General features: G+C 45.8%; 1 protein-coding gene across 22 annotated transcripts in view; it reads right to left on the bottom strand.

Moving 5' to 3' along the window:
* Positions 1-25,978, bottom strand: part of LOC118514267 (RNA-binding protein Musashi homolog Rbp6) — a 529,948-nt gene that overhangs the window by 158,465 nt on the left and 345,505 nt on the right. For all 22 annotated transcript variants that reach the window (XM_036060991.1, XM_036060996.1, XM_036060995.1 and 19 more), the window contains one exon: positions 16,571-16,663. In XM_036060991.1, coding sequence (XP_035916884.1) covers positions 16,571-16,663 — 93 coding nt within the window. The remainder of the gene's footprint in view (positions 1-16,570; positions 16,664-25,978) is intronic.

The following is a 25,978-nucleotide window of genomic DNA, read 5'->3' as shown; positions in this document are numbered from 1 at the left end:
GCTTCGAAACGCTTCGCCATTCCATTCCCCCACGGTACAACCTGGTACAACCGGCTGTCATCGCAACTAAAACAGTTCAAAACAAAGGTACTACAACCATAATGACTTTGTGCACTAATTTTTGAGGTTTGGTACTCCCACCGGGTGAGCGTTCGTGTCTGAGTGTGTGCCCTTCGTGGCAGGGTAAGGACCACGAATGAGCTCTGCAATAATCTAGAAAAACCTCGGAGAGGGACGGACCTTCTTTGCGAGCGCTTGACACCGCACGGAGGCACGGAGAAAACAGCGTGTACAAACTAAATTTTAATTAGATTGTTGTGTTTCGCGCATTCGCACAGGTAGGGTACCGTGCGGTGGAACCGAGAGCAACCATGCATTCCTGCCGCCAGGAGAAGAAAAGCCAAATCCCACCCGGTCGAAACGGAAGCGATGGAAAGTTTTTCCCCGAAAAAGACGCCATCGTGTTGCTCTGCGTTGCACTGGGACGGCTCATATGGGGACGAAAGTTGCTTCCTTTCTTTAGCAACAGCAAAACGATGGCGTAACCCGCATGAACGAAGGGCCCGTTAGGTTAACGAACGTACGTAGCAAAAGGTTGTTGTAAGATTTACACCCGTTTGAACATCGTGAAGGCGGAACCAGTTTGCTCAAGTGGTTCCCATTCGTTTTCCCGCAGAGTACGGGAACGCTCGCTTGTCAAAACGTACACGAGAGGGTCGGTGTGTGTGTGCGGTAGTGAAAGAATACACACAACCATAATGATATCATCGGTGGCAAAAATGAATAAGAAAGTAAGTAAAGCGTAGGTTACCCGGGTCCAGGAAAGCAAATGGTAGCTAAATTTTAGAGAAACACCACTGTATCACGGGACGCCCTGGATGCGAGATGCTGTGATGGTTTTGCGATTGTTAGTTTAGCTGTGAAAATACCACCTGCCAGCGATAGCAGAGCTATTTTCGTGCACCAGTTTTTCCCCGGCATGCGTCCAACCGGCAAAGGCAAGAGGTTGGAAAATTATCCTTATCCATCGACTATCACCATAACAATCATTTCCAGCTTCAAGATCTTCACCATAGTTACCGTGCTATTATCTGTACCGCATCGCTGGGAAACGTTGTGAGCTGATGGCCATCTTCACGTAGAAAGATGACCTGTCAAGACCAGAGGTCATCCGGAAGCGGATAATGCTTGCTAGGACGGGGCCATCAACATCTCTCGACCGCATCATCTCATCTCATCACCGCTGTCGCTTCACCCGCTTCTTCCATTCTGCTGCCATTCGGGCTCAAATCTTCAAACTAACTGTACAATCTCACATGAAACAGCCATCTTCTTCCCTCCTCGTTCAACGCTTCAAAATCCCATCCCGTCGCACAAAACAAAAGGGGGTAATTTAGAGCCGGTTATGGTGGTGTTGCCGGCTCATCCGCAAAAACCCATAACACACGCAAGGTAATTCGGAGTGCTTCGGTGCTAAGCGTACGAAACTTTAGTCTCATTAAAGAAAGTCGGCTTAGAAACGATGACACACACGCACACACACACTCGCAGGCATAACTAAACGCGCTCTCTTCCTCGCTCTCGCGAGATGTTTATGTTTTCACGTGGTTGATTTCCCCTGTTGATGGAGGCGCCTGGTGCCTTGTGACGGTGGTGGTGCTGATGGTTTGACGCAGTAAAATTAGTGAACGGTTAATTTGACGTTCGTTATTTTCGAACACAACAGCGCATTTTGGGCAAAGCACCACAATGGTGATGTTTACAATGCGACAACAGTGCTAAAATGTGATGGTTAAGCAGAACCGTCATCACACTCACCCATGAATGGGGGGTTTTGTGTAATGTAAGCCGGTTACGGTGCTGTTCTTTACAGGCGGAGAACATGGGATAAAGCGAATCTAAATGCCTTAAAGGTGTATCCTGTGAGGACATACATGATTATGGAGGTAAAAATAAAATGTTGAATTATATTTGAAGCTATTATTACAATGATGAAAATTGTCTACTATCTCTCATACGCTCGACGTTTTACCCAAGAAACTCTAGTCAAAATATCACCAACAATAGAGAAGAAAATCACAAACGATCGTTACGGTGAAGATGGTGGATCCTCATTAGAAAACTGCCCATTTCCTTTCATCCATGCTCACGGTTTTCTCCCAAATTATCTGTAGATTTTACGAGGAACAGATTAAGGTACAAGGAACAGCTATTGCCCGGACACAATTGACATAATGCTACAAGGTGAAAGCACAGACCGGCGGAAAGGAAAACTAACAAAACGTCTTCAAAATTATTGTACGACGCAATGCGTGCCACCGTCTTATACAGCCAGAGACCTAGCGCTTCGTGTCCTGACCGGTCCTTACCATCATCATTGTTTGTCGCTACAACTACAGTGGCACAAACAACAGGCAGGCAACCAACTAACGGGCAGCCCTTTTCGCCCACCGCCGGATCAGGTTTTAATTGATCGTTAAGCTTAATGGCCGATGATGCTCTCGTTTTTCGGGATTGATGATGATTTGGTTATTTGCGGAATTGCGCATCCTCGTGTCTATTTCTGAGGGCAGAGTCTTTGGCCGTTGATGGTGGTAGTGGTATGGAGCTGTGTTTTTTCCTAATGCACCTTAGGAAAAGAAAGCTACCTGAAGCACAAATGGGCAGAAGGAAAAACATTGTTCTTCCGTTGTTGTTGGGCAGGTGGCAACCGTTTTTTCGGTGGTTGTTGTCCCATCGCCCACCATTTATCGTAAGGCAGTTGTTGACGAGCAGTTACGTTTAATGATACCGGGCCCGGAACAACGGGCCAACTAATGCGCCACTCTGAATTGTGGACTGGGCGTACCGCTACACATCGTGCTGGGGTTGAGCCTTTTGAGGTGGTCCCGGTGAAAACAGATGCGATCTTGAGCATAATGGGGAATGGGCTAGAAAATGGCTCGTTAAAGGATGGTAGTGATAAGACTGGTTGCCAGTTAAATCATATTCTACACAAGACAAGCTAGTCGTTCGGCCAACTAGTCAGTAGATGTTTGCGAAGGATCCAAAAATTGAAACAACATCATAAAACACCTGAACACGGTTTCGTGCACCATCATTGTGAGCCGCCTTTTCGGAGGGCAGATAGCTGTGTACCATCTTCATAGCAGAGCAGTCATAAATGCAATAAAATTAACAGTGTCAGGCACGGTTGTACTCGTTCTATAACTCTTTACAACAACAACAGCTCATAATCGTGTTGCGTTTCCTTCTTTTTTTTTGCTTCCCCCTATTCCTACATCGAGTGGCTACAAGTTGCTTCGAGCGTTTTGCACAAGCACTTCCCCAGCGAAATGAGTGCTCTGGTGCGAGATTTAATTTAACATACCCGTCCCTGCACACGGAGACAAACTGTGTCAGAGTCGATGACAGCACGTAGCCGTACACCTGCATCTAGCAGCCTTAACAATCTTCGTCATCAACCATTCCCAATTAAATCTACTGTAAAATGACACGTACACGTACATACCCTTCCAAGCACTACTTCCTGGCTCCTGGTACTGCCTTTTTTGCAGGCGTTACTACCAGCTCACCTGTGCAGTTCCATCAGCCGGCATGTGGGCATTGCCTTCCTTTTGCAGCAATGCAACAACACCCATCATGCTGATGATCGCCATCATAAGGGCGTGATAGGGAGAACAGGTGAGTGCATGCTCCATCATCAGGTACCGTAGACGCTGGGCAAGCAAAACAATATGCAGACTCTCCGTGCTATAGCCCCACGGATCGGTTTGGAGCCGACCGAATCAACCCCAGAAGCTGCCCGCACAGCTACGTGCCCGTTGTTGGCAAGGCCACAAAAGCCGCCTCCTACGATGCACCCGTGTGTGCCCGCAGCGCAGGCAGTGTCTCGTTCAGTCCGATCTCGGTTCAAGTCCACAGCCACACATCCACTTCAAACAATCAACCTTTGAAAAAGAGGATTCGTGTAACAAGCTTAGCCTTTATCCCGTTACTTTTTCGCTTCCTTTCACACACTGTTGAGCTCTTGTTCGCTCTCTCTGTCCCGCTCGTTCTCGGTACGACCACCAAGAGCCCTTTCCATCGCACTTCCGGCGTGGAGGCTATCAAAAAAAAAACCATGGAGCCGAGTTTGTTTGAATGCAACATCAGCAATCTTTATCCGCATTGGATGTACGTGGCAAAAGCGTACGCTGAGGGTAGAAAACAAAAAGCAAAACCAAAGTTGGGCAGAAAAAAAAACCGTTTCCTTCCAGAAAAGGGAGCATGGAAAAGATATTCCCATCGTTCTTGCCACACTTCCGAACGGTAGTACTACTTCAATCAGAGGCACCAAACCAGTTCAACTGTAAAACCGACCAGCAGGCATGGTTACACTGCACTCTGTCTCTATTCAGACATTCATTCTAGGTTGATCTCTTACATCGCGTTGAAGTTAAGATAGGAACTCGAGCCGGCATTTCCTGCTACCTTACGACACGAAGCAGTAGCAGCAGCAGCAGAGTGGCATCAAGCATCAGCTCCGAATGTTTCAAGACAGCTTAGAGAAGCCTGAAAGCAACGAAAGTGCGTGCCGTCTCCCTCGGCTACTCCCAGCCGGCCGGAAATCTCTCGACGAAAGGCGAACATAAAAGCGGACAGCACGACAGCAAGGCATCCAATTTCAGCAATGGCCAATCGTGAACAAAAAGATGCATTTCCCAGCATCCCGGCCGCTCGGCAGTAAAGTGATGTGGTGAAAAATTGGAAAAAAAATGATGGGCTGGGGTTTTTGTTCCCGTTTCGCTTGCTGCCGCTTTTCGCTTAACCCGTGTGGAAGGAAGCACACCGAGGCCTAGGGAGAAGATTAAACAGAGCAAAAGTATTGGGCGGAATGCAAATATGGGGGGGCATTCTGTGCTGAAATTGCCGACATCCTTCCTGGACGAGTGGATGGTTTGTTGAGGCTTGCATTTTTATGTTTTGCTCCAGCCAGCTTAGCGTAGTATTCCGGATTTGAATGCCCTGTATTTTGTGGTGAAGATATTGTTTCATACATGCGCTGCCATGTTTGTTATGTCGTGCAGGTTCTACAGTGTGCATCCTTCATGTTGTAGAGAAAATGAAGTAGATATGTTGATTATATTACGTCTACAAGTTAGAAGCATTGACGTGATATAAGGCTGACTTACTCAACGTTACAAGATCTAGATTTTTCAGCACCAACCAAAAAGTTAAAGAATCGCCAGGCGAGGATTTTATTTAAGCAAACAAAATGATTGATTGGATATTTGGAATAATTATAAGAGGATATATACAAAAGCCATTGAACCAATTGCAAGAATCTTGCAATGGTGTCTGGAACATTGTAAGGATTCGATAAAGAATGCTTTAAAACCTAAAGCCTTCTCTCATCTCTATATCCCACATCTACCAACTCTCCTGAAGCTATTGAGAACTTAAATTGAATGCTCCTAAACGACTGCTCTGTACTGAGCGCTAGAGAATAGCGGTCATGTCAGTAATACTGATCACTTGCTGTCGTTATCGTTGCTACCGGTGACGGTAGCACGATGTCCATTTTGCGAAACGTCCTCTACTTCACCAAGCAAAAAGCCAGCCCTGAACGACACCTAAAGTGTCCGGAGGTACAGCGTTTTTTTCTTTGCTAAGCCATTCCTGCCACACATACCAAGCGGGACAATCATTAACGACACACAACGAAAGCAACACGGAACCTGATTCGCGAACTAGACGCCCGTTGAACGAGCGTCAAAATTAAATTGCTCTTGGCGTGCGGGATAGCGACGGCCAAGCTATACGGACAGGTTCTTGGTACAATGTTTACCCCCCACCCCCCCACCAACAAAAGACGGCACATCGCGGGAAGGTTACATCCCTCTTTTCGTCCCATCCCCAACGTTCTCACCCTCGGTACGACCAGTTTTCGATGCACCGGTCGTAACGGTGGCTCGCTACGTGCGCTAATGGTTATACATACTTTAAAAGCAATAATTATAATGATCATAAACATTAAAATGATTTAGTTTATTTATGTTCTATTATTATATTGTGCTGGAAAGTTTTTGGCACCGGCACTCACTTAGCGTCGTAACGGAACACCAAGGACGACGACGCCGATGCAGAGAGCTACTACTGACACACGGATGGCACCCTCCTCTATCGAGGGGATAGATAATGCTTGCCTGCGCTTTCGCGTCGTATGGACGGTGGCGGTGTTGCTCTTTTCAGCACGCGAATAGAATAACGATGCCTCATGATGGAGTGTGTGTGGGGGGGGGGGGGGGGTGAGATTTTCGTGCAGGCTTCGCCCTGTGCGAGTAAGTGCTACACGAGTGGTAACATAATTTCTAGCAGCTCACCTTCTGCTCTGCCGTTGGCCCGAGGATGCGGTCAAAGCGAGACAAAATCTTGAGTGTTGCCAGTGGAAACTTGAGCCATTAATTTGGGATGGGGAAACTATCTATTCTATCCTATCGTGCGCTGATAGGATGAGTGTGTAAAATGTGTGATGATGGTTCACGAGTGGAGAAGCATTAAACTTGATGCAGTTTCGAAAATGTTGGGCATTTGGTGTTCACCTTAAAGAGTGTGCGCGAAATGAAATATGTTTTGAGTAACGAAAGAAAACTCAATTTAATTCAATCACAATGTTTTCCTTTGAAATAACTTTATCAGGTAATTTTTATACGTATCGTCAAGGCCAATTTTAATATCTACTCTAAGGAAATAATCCATAAACCGTCCTTATCTGTCGATTTCATTAAATAAACCCCTAACCAAGTGCCGATTACTATTCATCGCATTGTCAACCTGTGCTCCGGTGCAAAAATTCATTCCACTGATGCTTTATGAATTTTAAAAACATCCTTATTTATGTCCCACCCGTTCGGAACGTTCCACAGCTAACAAAGAACGATGCTCTAGATGTAGAAGCTCCGGCGTATTATTTCTATCCTTCTACCCTTTCAACGCAGGACATGTGGTCACCAACGTTATTTTTTGTTCCCAACGGCTGACCCAACATTTTGCATCCTGCCATAGGTGACCGACGAGTTTGAGCTTTTAATCTTGGCTGGTTAACTGTCTGCATTTTTTCTTCTTCCCGTGTTGCTGTTGCCTGCTTCAAACCGGTGTCTGCATACTCCATGACGGTGGACGGACATCAGGATTCATGAGCCGGTCCCGCTCTAAGTGGTCAGTGTTTATTTGTCCTCTTTTTCTAGCTCCTGGACGACAGTTTCAATATTTCTATTGCACGTTGTCGGCGAGGGTTGTTGTGGCTGCAGTTGAGGGTTTAGAATTCCTCTTCTACTTTCATCGTGGTACGAATGCAATTGACGAAGGATTTTTTTTGCCATTCGAAAGCGACAACCTTTTTTTCGCAGTAGTCAGCAAATGATAATCCTTTAAAGCGTGCATACTCCCAGTAGCGGTGGAGTCTTTCACTCAGGCAAATTTAATTTAAATCATCCCTAGTAAAATAGATTTGTAGGTAAAATTGTATTTCCTGCTGGGTGCAATATTGCATGGATATCAAATTGATGAAGATGTACAATTTGAAATAAGAATTTGAAACACAACTGACTTCTTTGTCATTAAAAATATGTATCAAGATAATCACTTGTCCCAATGCAAAAGTTTCCATACTGCCCCGGACATTATTGCCCCCACACAACCATCAGCTTCTTGATAATCCCACCCTATCGATGAAATTTAATCTTGCCGGGTGGTTGGAAATATCATCTCCAAACCATAAGTCGCAACGAATCAATTATCCTACAGTTCAAATATTGATTTTTAATTCGAATCCTTACAGCTATTGGGCGTCTGGTGCGAGTTTCTGCCACGCTGCCCCTATTCGTTCCTCAGCCCACAAAAAGTCCACAGATTAGCAGAGGTTTCAATTGTTTAATGTAACTTTTTCCGTGCACTGCCACTGCCGCATTCGATACAAAGAAGCGAAAGAATGAAGCAAAAACCACCGCCATCGTATAACTCGACGAAACGAACGAAGGCGATACGCGAACGAATCCTTAGGTGTAGCACCTCGCTAGTAATCCTCGGTACGTTCGCAACGCAGCTGACAGGGCAGAAGCAGCAAAAGCAGCAGATGGACGGATGTTTCAATGAGCAGCGAAACGAACCAACGCATAGAAAAAAATAGGGAAAGCTCGAAGAGCTAATACCATTTATCGGTTACACCCGCAAGCCTCTGTTACACATACACACACACACAGGCCACGAGAGAGGCACCGTGGATGGATGCCACGTTTTTGAGACGCTTATCAGATGGTTTCGATACGGAAGCTGTGAACCACAGTTTTTTCCATGCATTTTCTCGAGCTCTAGGCTTCCCCTCAGGGCTGCTGTGGAGACCAGTTGTGGGAGAGAGCGGAAAACGGCAGAAGGAAAACCAATATTTGACCAGCTCGTGCAATTTGGTCGAAAATCCAAATGAAATAGTCGTCATGCATCCGCGATCGCACGCTTTTGTGGAAAAATCGCGCAAACGGTAAGGATTTTCTACGATTTGGGGTAGATTTTCCTTTTGTCTTTTTTTGTTTCGTGTATGCACCCTTTTCACTCATTCCCGCTTCCCTCGGGGGGGAATGTTTTGAGTTACCCTAAAGTGATGAAACTAGGAAACGATCGATCGGCTGCAGTTCATGCGCAGGATAAATCCTTCGTTATTACTTTTCATTTGTTCACTTTACACCCATCACGCTACAAGTTCGACAATCGAATGATTGGAGTGGTGCAATCGTAGGTGTGGGTGAAATTTGAAACGTATTGAGAATGGAGGTGGAAGAAGGGAGGCATGGAGGAGGATGGTAATAAAAATCATACTCCAAGGCAAATTCAATCGGCAAACAATGTAAGCGCATAGAGACGTGGAAAAAGCTTAGGAAGAGAATTAGGAGTTTTAATTTTTTATTGAGTATTGCAAGTTTTTCTTTCACCATTCCGAAGTGGTGAAGTGGGGATTCTTTTTTCTATTAGAAAATTACAAAAGTGCAATAGAAAAATGCAGTAAAAAAGTGCATAAAAACTGAGATTTCTAAAACTTCAACATAAATATAAGATTTTGTTGAAGCTCTCTGCACACATATTAATGTCTTTAGCTAATAGCAAACATTTTATTCACATTTCCCTCAAATGACGCATGATGACGAATAATTTATTTCTTATTCAAGATAATTGAAAATCTAGAGCAAATCATTCTCTTCCATTAAAAAAAAAAAAAAAAAAAACAATTAAAACAGACATCGACAGCAAACCGATTCTTGCTGGCGTTTCCATGGATCCATCCAACGATGGAATCACAAAATTGATGATCATGATGTTCCTCCAGCAAAATGCACTGCACCCAGTCGTGGTGGTTAATATTATGCCATAAAAATTGATTTCAAACTCTCAAACCGCACTCGTTGATCGAAGCAACGCAAAACGCCAACCCCAAACTAGCGACCCGGATAACCCCACGTGAAGGCTTCGTACGACATCATATCGTCAAACCGAATGTATCAAGTGGCAATAAAATAGTGGTCGGTTGTGTGTTTCCTCGCTGCGTGCGATGGTGCACCGTTTTGGCAACTGTGCAGTATTCCTCGGCTAGCGCTTCCGCTTTGGTGGCAAACCTCCTAGCACACGATACAAGCAAGCAACACGATACAGGGAGCAATTAGGGTTGGAAAGGAGGGTGACTTTCTTTATTCCCGCCGGAACTTGAAGCTCGGTTTGAACTTTCCCTCACTGCCAGCGCTCGAAATCAAAAGACCCCGAGCTCCCATGGTAATAGTGCGATACCGAGGAAACCTTATAGAACGCCACACAGTGAGCAGAGAAATCATTGCAAATAGTTTCGAGCAAGTAGTAACGGGGAAGATTAAGAGGAGGGATCGGGGTGGCAAGGAGTACTAAAGCACAATGGCATGCCAGCGATATCTCCCAGCTCATATCTGGCATGACGCAAATGTGCAATAATATATGCAAATAAAATGATTCAATAAAATAAAATAAGAAACTATACCCGTTCGACGTCCACGTTCGACAACATCGAGGCGTAGACGGAAGCGTGAGCATGCAAAACGATCCCCGGGGTGGTGGGTATGTGTTCGGTAGCGGGTGCGTGTACGACTGCGACCCACTGTAGTGGTAGTACAGTGCGATTGTGTCTTCGTACACGTGTGCCACATATGCATATGACTTTTCTTGCTCCGGCAAAACTTTACTCCTCGGTACGTTTGTTGTTATGTTTTTGCAAGGAAGCATTGTCGTATGGTTCACATAACACTCTCCCAACGCCCCCTGTCCGCCAGCTCCTCCAAATGGGGCCACAGCAAACGAATAGAATAAAGGATTCCGGACGAGTTTCACCCTGTCGGAAAAGGGGACCGAAGAAGCCAATACAAAAATAAAACCAGCCAACCGCTCACCCCCTGTAGTACGTACGTGAAGATCCAGTGCACACTATTCCGGTGGATTGTAAGATTTCAGCAGCAACATAGCAAAACTTGTTACTTCCCAGAGTCCCTGTGCGGGCTAAGGGCAGCAGCGAAAAAGGGTTGGTACGCGATACGGATGCGGAAAACGCAAATCGTTGCAATTATTTCACACATTATCATACAACATTGCGAACGTTGCGTTGGGCGATGGGAAGGGGCGAGCGATCATAAAAAAGCGAACCAAGTGCGCAATGGGTAAGTTGTAAGCATTGCGGCAAGTGCTACCCATTTCGTGGTGTGTATCCAAGTGATTTGACACCAAGTAAGCCTTCAAACCCCATACACAGACTCGCAAACACACAAGCCATAAATGGGCTGTCCCGGGAGTACAGGCAGCAGCACACTCACACGATATTATCCTTTCCACTTGGATTTCGGACGGGCTTGGAGCGAAATTCATAGAGCGATCTGCATACATTAAGGGTCGTCACAGCGCGAAAAATGGAATAGTTGGGCCAACGGGAACGGTTTTACGACGATGTGAAACAACATAATGCTTATGTGCACGCTGTGCGCCGTGCGCATAGAAATTCAATAGCATAATGCTGGCGTCTCGTCAGCGTTGCCGTTTCTGGCTGTTGTTGTGGTTTCGTTTTCCGTTCGACAGTTGTTGCTGGCTGGTTGGACGATTTGCTAAATAAAATTTGCATTTTTATTAGATGTAAGTGATTTCTTGTGGTTTTAAAATTGATTAATTGGTGTTTGTGAAATCAGATGAATTCTGTTTTTATTTTCCTGCCCTCTAGATGTTACAATGTTAGAACTTCCATGAGGGAATTTATATAACTCCTTTTGCAATTAATCATAGTTTCCCAACATATTCCATCGCAATGATCTCCTGAACACGCAACATCATGTGATAAGAAGTACTTGTTGAAGAACAGTTTACTTCAATTACTGTTTGGTCCAAGGAATCGTCAGATTTTGCATTGGGAGATTTGAAAACAAATTGTTTGTCAGAACTGCGTTGCCCGTTCCGTCAGGGTTTGCCCCATATTCAGCCTGAGCAATGGATAGGGAATTTTCGTCTTTTTGTTGCTTGACGGGAAGTGATCAGATGGGATTTGAACCTCGGTCCTGTCGTGGAAAGATCGTTCGGCGCAGTTGCCTCAGCCATAGGACCGCCGTCGTATATATCTTCTAGTGCAACTCCTAATTGCACCAAGCTCGGTACAAAAAAGCCAATTAAAATTTAAAAAAAATCCTCTAGCATTCCCAACCAAGCTTCAGCTCCTTAACCATCCCTCACCGTAGAATAATTGTCTCAAAAAACATCATCAACAGCCTCACGTCGCTAAGCTTCGTCTGGCAAAAGGTTCTTACGGCGTGATGAAATCGTAACACCGAGCGCAACACGAACGCGAGGACATATTCAATCGAGCATAGCATCGCGTTTAATTAATGAGTGTACGGCGTTTTGCTCTCACTCTCTCTCTCTGCACGACCGTCGTTGCTGACGTCGAATAATTTAAACGCTGAAATACGCATGATTAAGCATTCGAGGGTTTAAACGCCATCGCGTGAAGAGTCTGCTGATAGCTCCGTTAGGCTGTGATAATGTTTTTTGAAGCAAATAAAATCGCAATCCTGTGTTGTGTCTTGATTTTCCCACTGTATAGGTTCATTATGCACACCAGCAGCTTCGGTGTAAAGTGATTTTATTTAACTGTTTTGTTAATGGTGGGCCTTCTCCCGGGTGGAGAAGAGTGGTGAAAATGTTCCGTGAAAGAGATCTTGAATCTGCATGCAAGCAGCTACCGTTTGGGAAAGCTGAACAGCAAGGAAACCCCCAATCGCTTTGAACGGTCCCAGCTTGTGCAACCCGGGAGCAGGCACATGAAAGCCTTTATCCGGCCATCTAATGGGAAACCGCAATAAATTCGTACGACAATTCCGTCCCAGCCCGGGAACCCGATTTTCCTTTTGCTAATGTGCCCGTGTGTTTTCTCCGTCTCACTGCTCGCATTGTGTGCCCCACGCCACCACTGATGATGACGGCGATGATGGTAATGGTGATCGAGTGGATCGCATACGCCCGGGCGGATTTTCCACCGAGTGCGAGTGAACTGAGCAGCTGCGAGAACTGATCCGTCCTTTCTTCGGGCACAAGTGAAAAGCTATTGCGAGTTTCCTCCGCATGCGAAAGTAAGCAGGGCCCAGGGTCCCAGCCACCTATTTGGGGCTGGAAAATCTATCGAACACTTGAAGAACACGGCACACTGAAATGCACATGCACCACGGATCGGGGGGAAAACGCACGGCGGCGATATTGAAAGGATTTTACTTCACCACAAAAGGCATCGGTTCCCGGGACCGAAACACCCACTGCACTGGAAGAACCCCAGCTGGCGTTGGCATAGAATCTGTTCCAAACATTGCCCATTTGTGTTGGTTTATGTGCGCTTTCGGTTGGTGTGGCGTGAGCGCCTGCTCACCGAACCATACACTGGCCGGAGGAAGCGGATGGGTGACAGATGCATGGGCTGAGTGGAAAACGTGGAAAGGCGGGCGATAAATAGAGTGTAAATTGAGAAAATCAATTGCACATGAATTTAATCCCGGGCAAACGAGCACGTTCGACGCGGTGTGCTCCATTTCGGGGAATGGGGTTGGTTTTCGTACGGTTCGGATGAAGACGCCCGCCTTTTCAATCGACGAGACGATCCCGATCCATTCTTAAACCTTGGTGCGTTTGGGCAAGGAGCGAGAGAGAGAGATAGAGAGAGCGAGAGAGAAAGCGCGCCATTTTGACTCTAGCTGGAAGGACCAGAACAGAAGGAAAAGTTGGTTATTGTGATGGGAAATTGTTCGAATTCTGTTGGATTCTCTCTCGCCGGGTCCGTTGTTGTTGGTGTCGTTGTGACGCTGCATCGATAGCAATTGGAACACGCTTATTTCGTACCAGCTCACATGTGTGGATTGTGATTTTTTTGTTGTTCGCTTCCCTCCACGAATCTTCTTATGCTTCTACTTCATCAAATTCCTCACCATTATCAATGAACTGCACTGATGATGATCCACAGCCGTGGGTTGGAGTGCAAAACGTGCAACCAAAGGCAATCGGGCGTCCGTGCTCGTGCTCGAACAAATAAACATGTGCAGACTGTGCAAACAACAGCTAGCAGCAGCAGCAGCAGCAGGATCAATAGACGCTCCCGCCACAGCCACTGCTGACTAAACAAGTGTTCTACCGCTTGTCGCCTGGCGAATCCTGGAACAACGGCTTTTGTCTGTGGGACAACCTGCTGTTTCCTTCCCAAAGCACTTCCACTCCCTTCTTGGATCCCAATCGACGACTGAAAAGAGGGGTATAGTATTTTTCGTTCGATTGCGCTTGACAACCGAGCGGAATTGTGGAGGATTGCATGGCAGAATATTCGTACCGGGTCGTACCGGTCGGTTCGATCGGTCGGTTTAAGATGTGCGAGCCGTGCGAGGGGGGCGACATCAGCTGGCACAATGTGCGTGCCGGCACAGAATTCCTCAAATGCATGCGAAACGGATTTGTGCAATCGCGCGAACATTTGGTCGGGCAAGCGAAAGACATTGCATCGTGTTGAGCTTCGACAACGACGGCGGATGCTGCTGCTCGCTTATGGCAAAGAATCCAATCTAGAAGGTGAAATTTTATATTTCGCTCGTAGCCGGGAACCGTTTGAAACAGGGAATATTGATTTAGTTATGAGCATAGCAGCTGCGTGCATGTACTACAATGTTGAGTCGTGGGTAGGATCTCTTGGTTGTTTCAAGTGTAGTTTTTTATTCAGAAAGTCGAATGCTTTAATTCTCTGTATTGTTGGAGTAAAAGTTAAAATACCGACCAGTATTTTTCTCAACAACGAAGGTTGATCATAGGTATTCTCTTAAAACTCCAATTCATTGTAAGTTATTTGATAATTTAGAGTAGTGTTGAGACATTCGAGACTCGGAAGATTCGTAGATCCAATCCCTAGAAAGATTCGAAACGGCTTGGATCCTTAATGACGAATTCGAATAAAATTTGATTGGGATTCGTGTTGGATTTGAGTAGGATTCGATTGGGATTTGAAAAGGTTTCAATTGGGTTTCATCTCTTGTCAGTACAACCTTGAGAGCTACTGGCCATAAAACAATCCCAAAGATTAAATCAATCTTTATAGCTTTTGTTATCTATTCATCAAATGTTGCACTAGCTTCAGTCATTTGATGTATTAATAAGCCATAAAATTCTGGCAGTTTCTCAAAATCACGACTCATGCTTCAATAAGAAGAATTTCCCATAGTGTTTCCCATATCGCCCGAAAAATTTGTTTAGTTAAATTCATAATTGAACCTGTCGCACGGTCACGGCAGATAACACCAAACTGATAGCATTTGAGGTTACTTTTTTGTTCCTGCATCCACCATGTGCCCTATGTCCCTGAAGCATTCTTTTACGCTTCTTCCACCCAAAAACAAAGCACAGACTCTCGGAAGCAAAACCAAAACTTTCTACCAACTGATATGAATTTAATTTTAGTTTCCTTAAACGCTATTAGCTGTTTTCCACACTTTGTCATCCGCGAAAAGCCACCATACCCGGGGGAAGCTTAGCGTACAGCATTCGAGTGGACTTTTGGCACCGTTCCCTCCCGTTCCTCGGGGGCAGGGAGCGTTGGTCTTCGAGACTATGACTTTACGGGTTGTTTAATTTGTTTTTCTCGCCTTTTTCCCCTCCCTTTTTCCCATTGTTGCTCTGGTTCTGCACCCCAGTTCCATGTTCGACTTTGTGTTTGTGTTTTCACTTCTATTCCGAGCAACCGGTTTCATCCCATCCGTACACTCTGTCTCGAAACATAAAGTGTTGTCCTTTTAGTTTTCTCACCTGCGAGTCGAGTCACCGAGAGTGTGACGGTATGGGGATAAAAAAAACCCCCGGTTCCATATCGGTCGAAGGAAAAACGCCACCCCAGTCTCTGGCCGGTGCTCGGCAAGGTGTGAAGGTGGAAAACAGCCGCCAGCATAATGTGTGGTGAAATGAGAGGCTAGTCTGCGTACGGTACGGTACGGGGAAGGCTATTTGCCCGCGGTGTCACGTGTGCCGGCTTCGATCGGAATGACACGGAGAACCGGGGGGCGAGTGGGCCCGGTGGGTCGGACGGTGAAAATGAAATAAAACCACACGGTCAAAGCTGATCCCAAGCTGGTTAGGAGCGATCCAGCAGCAGCAGCAGCACCAGCAGGACTAACTTTTCCGACTTTTCCCGAGGCTTTCGGCGCAGCGGGACGGCGTGGTCAACATGCCCGCAACACTTTCCGGTCGCCCGTGGAAAGCCAACCCCGCGTCGAGAAGAGTCGGCGAGCAAACGGAGAAGAGAAACTTAAAATGGCTTTAGGGAATTTGTTTGGACAATTGGATAAATGCTAACTTCACCAATCGGCCACGGATGCACCCGGACTCCACAGGCAGAAGCAGCGAAGAAGCGAAAACGAAGAGTCTCCAACCAACTTCCTAGCGGCTGGATTATGTCAACCGACCTGGGATCCATGTTTTTATCCCCCGTGCACACGATCACTATCCTATTGCTTGAAGTGTAGAGTCGCTTGATGATGAAAATAATGATTACGATCTTGAGAGCGCCACTGTTCTAGGCGCGGTTTTCTGTGCCGGGATAGTCCAAAAGTAACGCTTTTCCCTTTCGGCTTTCGGCGGAAGGGGATTGCAATTATCCTATCAAATGTTTCTATCCCACCCGGAAGCAAGCCCAAAGAGAGCAGCGCTTCGTTTAAAGAAATTTTGTTTTAAAAATTACCACCAAAAAAAAGGAACGCCAACGTCGACTCCTTGCAAAAACGACGATTTGCCAAAGTTTAAAACCGCACTAAAGCTTAAGTGGCAAAGTTTTTCGGCACCCAAAAAAGGATTTACTCCGACACTGACACCGGAGGTTTTCGCTGCCAGCAATTGCAAACTGGGCCGGTAATCCTGGCTGGAACAGCGTTCAGCAATAGAGAGACTTGCTAAGATCACGAACATCATAAGAAACACGTTGTGCTGCCCGTCGGAACCAACACAATAAAGAGAAAAACACTGTACTTACCGGTCCAAATTGTTCGAAGTAGCTTTTAACGTCCTCCAGCGTGGTTGGCGCTGAGAGCCCGCCCACGAATATTTTCTTCGTTCTCGTCACCATCTGTTGGAAGGCAAAGGAAAAACAGAAATATTAATTGAAATTGGTGTAAAAAAAACAGGGATCGATCCACCGTTCTTCGATCGATCAATTGGAAGCCACGATGGAATGGAAGGGAGCGAATAATGCTAAGCTCAAGCTCGCACGAGAAGCACGATGTGGTACGATTGATGGTCACTAAATGATTGGGACGTTAAATGCAAACGCTTTGTTGCTCACCGCACGCTCCCCTGTGGGCAGTCGCGAGACAAATGACTTGGCAAATTCTTGGCCGGAAATCGAACCATCGACAGCTGCCGATGCTTGGTAAGTTGCGGCGGCTAGCCCGAATCGTAATTTATGGCTTACGTTTCGTCCTTCACTTTCGCAAGAAGGCCGCCGCTTCCATACGATTGGTTTCGAGCTCGCTGGGAACGCTGGGATGATTATAAATTATCTTCAATTGCAGCAAGCCCATAAAACCAGCGCCGGAGCATATAAATACAAAACATATTTTTATTGAACAATCGTGACAGCTCGACGCGGCGATGGGGACCGCATCGACAGAATTCCATAAGCACGCCGATTACGAAGCGTGCAGAGAAGAGGGTGCGAAAAGAGGAACTTGCCCTGTCTTTCGCGACAAGCGATTCGATTTAAGGCGAATCTGAAGCAATATGTCTCCGGCGCCTAAAGCGTATCCTTTCACCACAAGCCGACGCAGTAGAAAGAGCGCTATAAGAAGAAGCAAAAACTTCACACTACAGATAACACCACGGTCGAAATCGAATCACACACACAAAAAACGCACTAAAGAGAAGGAAAAATGGGAATTCATCCAAAATGAATGCCTTCCGCTCAGGAAGCTCAGCACACATGTGAGCCGTTCTTATGGCGCGAAATTTGATCCCAGCCCCGTGAAGCCCGGGAGCGGAAAGAATTTGCCCAACTTCTGCTGCCGGAAATGGATTTGAGGAAAAAGGGTGTTTTATTTCACACTTGGTGCAGCCGTAGACAAGTGGTGGGAGTCGGTGGAAGAAGCCAGGATGGGAGTCCCCTGGAGAAATTGCTATGATTCATTTGTTGAATTGAAGATGACGATGGTTTAAAGGCTAATTGAAGCTGGTGGAGACACAAGATGATGTGTTTAATTTTATTTGGAAAGTTGGAATAAAGCTCAAAATTTCTACATTGATTTTGAAAAAATTCATATAAAATACACGACGAATTGTTATAAACAATATTTAAAGGTCTGATAAACGCTATATTAACGCTTTGTCCACGGGCAAGTTCATGCCCACTTATCGAAAATGAGAATCAAATTTCATCTAATGGACGCGTTTTTTCATGTACTATCTCATGCTCCAATCATGAGCGAAGGACACGGTCGTTGATTGCCCTGAAGTGGATGTATTTGACACCTGCTAATCACAATGAACCTGCTGCGACAAACGATATTAGTAAATCAAGTTGTGAGCGCAATTTTCAATCAGCCCGTTAAGGGACCCCACCAAAGGGCGAACAGTAGCATTTACCGTAACCCAGCTGGTAAATATTACCGACCGCTCCCTTTTCCATCCCCACCACCAACCACACAAGTCAGCCTGTCGGCAGGGCTGGCACGAACATGAACTCTCCACGGTGCAACACTGTCGCGTGTGCACAAACACTCACGACACAAATTCGTAGATGATAATTAAATTTGGTTCCTTGAGCTGATCATTTCCACCGTTTGCGTGGCATCAGGAGGGTTGTAAGCAAATTGCTATCCCCATTCCTCGCCTCACCAGCCACTCCAACCTCACTAATTTCCCTCGGTAGCAGGTGGCAGTGGAAAGCAAACGAATCAAATGGCCAAAGGGCGGCCTCCCGAAATGGTAACGAGCGCAAATGGCAATTCTCGCGAGTGGATCAATCGGAAAATTACTCCCGGCTATCACCTTGACAATTATCGCTGCCAACCGGCATACGGAATGCCGGCCCAGGATGGACGGGTGTTGGCGCCCGTGTGCAGTACCGAGTCGGCAAACGGCAAAGAGCAAGAAATTCAATTCCATGTTTGATTAATTCATTACTTTATTATTGCATTATTTTATTAAACCGACATGTAATCAGCTGTCCGTCCGCTGTCTCTAGCCCGGACAGGCCAAATATCGACCGAAAGTGGATCGCCAATTTCCCTGAGGCACCAGTGGCGCAAATGGGGGCAGTTGCAGCGACGAAGGAAATTGACTCCAGGGAGGGCAAATTAGTGGAGCCTGATTGACAAAACGGCCGTACCCCGAAGGATGCAAAGTGGGTATGCGTGATTACCGAATGAATTTTACATCAGCCCCGGGTCGCCTCGGACGCTCGGGTGCATCGCTCGGTGCGCTTGCCCGTGTCACGGACAATCAATAACGCTTTCCCTCGGACGCTTTGCTGAGTGGAAGTCCGCGAAGGCCGCGGGTGTTGGTACGATGACGGCTATGGAATCGTTTCTTGGACGGTACCCGGGCGCGAGAGTTCAATTTCCAGTGCTGCACACTTAAGCGAAACGAATTTGCACCAGGCAATAATCAAGCCCAAGCACTCGACGTAATCATGGAGCATGAATAAAAATTTATTTCAATTATCATCACGGCACTGTACGTGTGGGCAAAGGGCGAGAAAAAATCCGTAACGATCGGTTATCGGCTGAGTAATAATACATTTTACAGATGATTTTCATTTCTTTTGTATAGAACCGAACCTAAGTTATCTGATTTACTGAATGTAAATTGTTGAAAAGGTTTACAAGACCGGTAAGCGTTTTTTTGTGGTTTGAAAATTGACAGATAGTGGGCAACACTAGTCAAACGTATTGTTCGTAGTTTTTTCACCGGGCGAAGCGTTAGTATTGATCATGTGTCAAAAATAATATATTTCTTTTAAATTAGTCAGTGCTTTGAGACAACATATTCTTGATTACGAGCTTTATAATAAATTTCCTTAATTTTTTTTTAAATAAAATCAAGGATTAAAAATGGATCAAAAGTGACAACTTCAGCTCCATTTCATCAAAACTATTGTTTAGTATGCATCAGTCCAATACAAATATCCAGGAAAATCGATCTTCCATATGACAAAATGAGCAGCACTGCTGAATCCCACTGATTGTCCTTTTCTTTAGCTCATCGAAATTCTCTTAAAGGCGAACACATACACTCACCACGGCAAGGTTCTCCGAAGCCCGAAAACCCAACGTACCGTTCGTACCCAAACATATTTGCATACTGTAACGAAAACGGTGTTTGTAGACGCATTCACCGTGGCCGTTACCGAAAACGTGCACTGAGTGTGTAATGATCTTGGGGATGAAATTTGAGAGCAAAGCTTAAAAAACAAACCCCCATACACGCGGGAGAAAGTTTCGTTGGTAGCAAAACAATCCAATCGCACCGGAGTGCAGCAATGGAGCGGAGCTCGTAATGGAGCGCAGACCATTGCAAGACACCGTCGCCAAAAAGGATTTAGGCGTAAGTGAAACCAAAACTTGACCTGTTCAAAATTGCACCATTTGGCGAGTGCCCTTCCCTCGACTGTACTTACTGGCTGGGAAGCGAATCTCTCGCACTCGTTCTCTCTTCCCAAGGGTTCAAGATCAAATTTTATTCCACCACCATACAAGAAGCCTTGAGCTCAAACGGCAAGACCAAAAGTGTCGTAGACGTGAATGGGTAAAAAGTAAAAGTACAAAGCACCAAACAGCAGTAGTGGCGAAATAAAAAAAAAAACAACTCCTGGCATCACCACAGAAGAGAGCTTAAGCTGTACACCAAAACCTCGGTTGAACGCACCACCATTTGGGAAAACCGGGAGCACAAGTTAAGGGGCAGCAGAAAGAAGCATCCAAGCATAACTTTCATTTACATATGTATGGTGAAATAGTTATGTGCTGCCGGGTAGGCTGACGTTTGCTGATACTGGCTGGTCGGCTGGGTTTCGGACGTGCAGTGCATGCAAAATACACGCCCAACACACGCTACACGGTAAGGCATCTCAGCTCCTGTGTGCTGCTTCTAAGCAAATGTGCAATGTGCCGCACGAAGCGCGCAATGAGAAGAGAAGGTTTTCATTGCCACTTTTCAACATGCAAACGAAGTTCGGCGAACGCATTGACCAACCAACTTGTACCGAAGCCGTTGAGCTCTAGGCGAACCAGGAGCTTTCAACACATATGCCCCAGAAAAGGGTTTACATTTCTGATACAGCTTTATGGGTGAAAAGTATAAAAATGATTTTATCTAAAAATTAATTCTCTTAAATTTTACCGACCCACGATACCCACTTTCACCAGGGTAAACTCCCCCCGCCGCCGAGTCGTTACTGAAGCTGAGCGCCAAATTTATTTTTATTCCCCTCATCGGCGTTAACGATGCTTCTTGGCTACCTCTAAAATTGGGTTAATTGAATCGAGGTGTCGATCATAAATAATGATATTAGAGCGTTTGCCCGGTTTCCCTTTTTTTCTGGCTGCCGACCCGTGTTTTTGGACTTCCATTCGCAGAACAGTGGGAGTAAAAAAAAAACCTAGCAGCAAAACCAATCGATACAAAAACCGGGGCCGCGTGCACGGTCGTATCGTGTGTTCGTATGAAAAAGGTGAAAAACGTGCCCCGCTCTGTCTGGCAAACATATTTGCGGGCACCGTCGAAATGAATTGAACCGGTCCGCTGTTTCGATGCTGGTGGATTTCACACCCTAGACAAAGAGCATCAGCACAGAGAAAGGGAAAACGATGGATTCGATATTTATAGTTATGTGATTTTTATAAGGGGTAAAATTGAAAAATAATAATTTAGAAAAATATCTTTATGAATACTTAATGGCGGTGACGGTCGGTCGGAAAAGCGCGCCCGTCGAACCTTCGCGTGATACGTGACAAAAGGGATGAATCGACACACAACGTGTATCAGAAGAAAGAACAGAAGCAACAACAAAAAAACGACAAGGCCCGATAATACAACCCAACAACAGCAACAAGCATAAGGCGAAGCCAAAATTAGACTCGTACACAGACGCGGGAGATGAAAAATCGAAGCGCGAAACGGTTGAAGGATCATCGTCCGGAGCTAAGGACGGATTTTACCCCCAAAGCAGCCGAACGCAGATGGTGGTGGTTGGCACACAAACACACACACACAAACAATTCTTTTCGTTGGTCTCGGTGGTAAAAAGGGCCGAAGGAGAGAAAAAAACAGTCAGGAAAATCCGACAAGCTTTAAGAAAAGCGTGTACTCACGCCACTCCAGAACTGGAAACAAAACGCGTGCTGTGCGAGGAAGCTTAAAACCGCGCGCGAAAGGATTCTACCGCTCGAAAGGCTTCTCGAAAGTGCTTGTGCCTCTCGGTGTACACAGCTTTCCCTTTTCGCAGATTTTTCAGGATGGTTTTTGGAAAGACGTTCGGCTGGATCCGTCCTCGTACTGTGCGTTTCTGCCTCTCCCGAAGGAAACACGCGGTGGTGAGTGGAAATTCATTTTGTATTTATAATAATACCATGCTTAGGGATTTGGATGGTGAAATAAAATGAAGACACACCACCAAGAGTTGGGTGTGTGTGTGTGTGTGTAAATGGAGCAATCGATAGAGAGAAAGGAAAGAAATACAGCCAGGTTCGGGAACACTCGAGCACAAAATTACCAGCGATGCCCGAAAAGAATCTGCTCTCAGCGTGTGCTTCAGACCAACAGCCGTCACCGGCTTTAACCGACTGTTTTCCTTAGCCCTTGAAACCTCGCTAGCATTCGGTAGGGGGGAAACAGGGCACAAATCTTAGCCATGGTTTTACTCTTCAACTTCCGGTTTTTCGAGAGCTTTCCGTACAAACTACAAAGCCCCAGGACGATGAGGAAGAAGCACTGGTTTTCTATTGTGAGCATTTTCACTTTCAAAATGCACAAGCTGACGCGGACGGTCTAGGTCTAGTACAGACGGCAAGTGCTTGAAGTTCATTTCAAACCCAAATGGACTGAAGAGCATAAATGTGTTTTCAGCGTACGGAAGCGTATCTGTTTGAAGTGGCCCAATGGACGCTGGATTTTTTTTACGAAAGAGGATTAAAGATTCGGAGCTGGAGGGTGATGTCTTCTTGGAGGAAAGTATAGACATCGTGCCAGATGTCTTCCTTTTCACTACAATCTGTTAGAATTGTGATATTAATTATTTTATTAGTTGAGGCTGACATACAGAGCGAAAAATAAGGCAAACGAAATTGCTGACAACTTTATTGGAACTCAGCTTATTTTAACTTTGTTTTAGTGCCTCAGCATTTAAGAACAATTTAGAGCGAAGTTAGAGTATTACTGTGGTTTTGCTTATTATTTGGAGTGAGAGATTGTGGAGTTTATTCATTCTGTGTTGATAAGAAATGGATCGAGCAAAACACAAGAGTAAAACATCGTTACGATCATGTAGTTTTATATTAATGCAGTTTGTATGATTCAATCTCCTTCTATAATTTTAAACAGCAAATTTTTGTTCAATCTAAATGAAAAAAAAATATAAAGCACCATTTCAATTAAAAGATTATTTAATGTCATGCCTCCACAGTGAAAATTTCGTCAATAATTTCAAACAAATTGGCGATAAACCGAAAGCAAACACTTTTTTTATTAAACTGGATGAATTATTTCTTCATATTAAACCGATTTCACTTAGCAAGCATAAAAATCACGTTACGCTTCCGCTTCCGTTTGGATCGTTCAACGAACCGCTTGCAACAGCTTCCCGAAACGAGTCTGCTAGCCTAGATGTTGCATTTTTTATACGCCATTATATTCCCCGGTGCACTCAATGCATACAACACACAACATCGTTCGCATAATTTGGTTCCTGGTCAAATTGCACCCACGCTTGGTATCAATTTTCCGCTTGTTAATTTGATGAAAACGATTGAGCTCAGCGTGTTTTTCCTTCTCTCACCAACTCCACCTCGTACTTCACCTTCTTCTTCTGAGTGTATTTAATGTGTGTACCGCCCCCCCTCGGGGAAAAAAGGGTTCTCCCTCAACCCCGCTACACTCCACCAAGCTCATCATAACCTCCAAGCAATTCGACTTCAATTACACTCTATTTTCCGTAGTGCGCAGCGTGTGTGACAGCGTCGTAAAAATATTAATAAATAAACTCGAGCCCGATGCGAACCCTGGCTGTGGCAATAAGTTCCCGATGTGGTAAAGAGTTTCAATCACGGACCCACAAACCACCGCTGCTCCCCGGCTCACGCAATCTTCCCGGCGAGGGCATTAAATCGAGATCGTCCCACCCTGCTCGCATTGATTTTGCACCACTGAACCGCACAGCTGGGTGGCGGGTAAAACGAAGCGGGAAAGGCAGGAAAATTGCCTCCCCACGACAACATGCAACAAGAAATATTTTTGTTTATTTCCCACCCAGTGATCCACCGGCGTGTTCCACGGTTAAAAACCGATATAAAAATCGAAAATTTCATCAATAAATTATCGGCAAAATGAATGCGTAATGTGAGCTGTACTGTGCGGCGGTCGGTTCGTTATGCGTGCCCGTGCGTGTGTGTGAGAGAGTTTTCCTTCTCTCCCCCATTTTTTTAAGTCCACCCTGATTTTGCAATCCCACAGGAGGATAGGAAAGAAGTAGTCAGTACAGTGACTACCGAACCAACAGGCAAAAGGGTAGCCGAGTTCTGTAGTAGAATTCAAGTCTGTGGACGCTCTGAAACAACCCGATCGCTTACTGTCGCTCATGCTGGCGAGCATGGGGCCATATGAGCAAGCGATTCACGGTACTCCTCGTGTGGCCACGTTTTATGGTCAATCTCGATACGAGTTTTTGAAGTTTTCATCGAACAGGGCAAGCAAAAAAAAAAGGGGGTGAAAATAGCATCCTGGCCACCACGAGTTGAAAGGGAAATAAAATACGGCCCACCACACACGCACACAGGCACTCACTCAGAAACTTGTTCGCACGCGCACACATAAAATATTTAAATTAACATATTTTCCAATCATAACAAAATTGAAATTGTATGAAAATTCATACGGTGAATGCTAATAATAAATAACAAAATATCTCATTCCGCGTCGAACCGCGACACATTCCGGACCGGGGCGGCACACTAACTGCAAACGGGTAGTAGTACTTTACGGTCAGCCTTTTGAAGGGTGGAAGGGAGCTTTGGGTGAGTGGTAGTTGCAAATAGGCCTACACGAAGCGACCGTGTGTGTGTGTGAGCCCGTTCGGTGAAAATGAACGCAATAAACGCAGCATCGCTCAATCACATCACACTTTCTTCACGCGCCGGGAAAATGGACTCGCGTATGGAGGGCGCGTTTGTCGCTTCGTAATAACATTCTCGCACGTGGTGTCGTACCCGCGGTCTGCCAACCACTTTGCAGAGAAAACCTTCTCCCATCCATGCATGTATGCATGATATTTGCAATATAGGATTTTTATTACCCCATACCGCCATCCGTCCGACCATGGGCCGAGAGTTTCGGGGGTGCCATATTTTCGCTTAGCGCTTGCATGCACCATCATCATCATCATCATCATTATTATCATCCAGATCGGGTACCAGCGTTATCATCACCGTTACCATCATCATCATCATCATCGGGGAAATACCGCAAGCCACTAGTGATGCACTAACTTCCGTACTGCAAGCGTTGACTGCAGGAGCAGTTTGAAATCTGAATTTAAATTTTCCCCCGAAATTGCCACACAAGAAGAGGCGTGCGTTTTGAGCGATTGGAGCATTTGGAGCGAACCGCACTGACGAATGGACATTCGCGGTTGCCAAAATAACCGGGGCCCGCGGTAGCCAAAAATAAATTATGCACCAAAATCCCGGGCTGGCTGTGTGGGGGGGTTTCGCGTTGCATTCTGCAATTGCACCGTGACAAATATGCAGCTCACTCTTGCCTTCTTCGTGCCTTCGCGCTTCATCCTGGCCTGTGATCGAACGTAGTAAGCGTATGTCGGCTGGGTCCATCGACGAGCGCGTTGATGCATGCGTTTTGTGTTGCAACAAACGAACCAAACACGGCTGCAGCTTGCATTCCCGTGCTCGCGTGACAGTGGAGTCCACCTGCACTGCATCCAGCCGATGCAGGTGATAAGAGTGTGTGTGTGTGTGAGTGGAGATGTGGAGGATTCGTTCGCTGCATCCCGCCTGTACATACTTCAGTTCAGTTCATATTTCCACTAATCCCATCACATTGCGGCACTGGCTCTGATCGGAAAGGTTAGCGGAAATGGATAGGAGAGTTTGGTCAGGAGGAAGGAGCCCCCAAAAAAAAGGCGACTAAAAATGACTTTCAAATCAACACCGTCAAATGC

This window comes from Anopheles stephensi, chromosome 3, assembly GCF_013141755.1.
Source record: "Anopheles stephensi strain Indian chromosome 3, UCI_ANSTEP_V1.0, whole genome shotgun sequence".
Lineage (NCBI taxonomy): Eukaryota > Metazoa > Arthropoda > Insecta > Diptera > Culicidae > Anopheles > Anopheles stephensi.
This window is presented reverse-complemented; position numbering and strand designations above follow the sequence as displayed.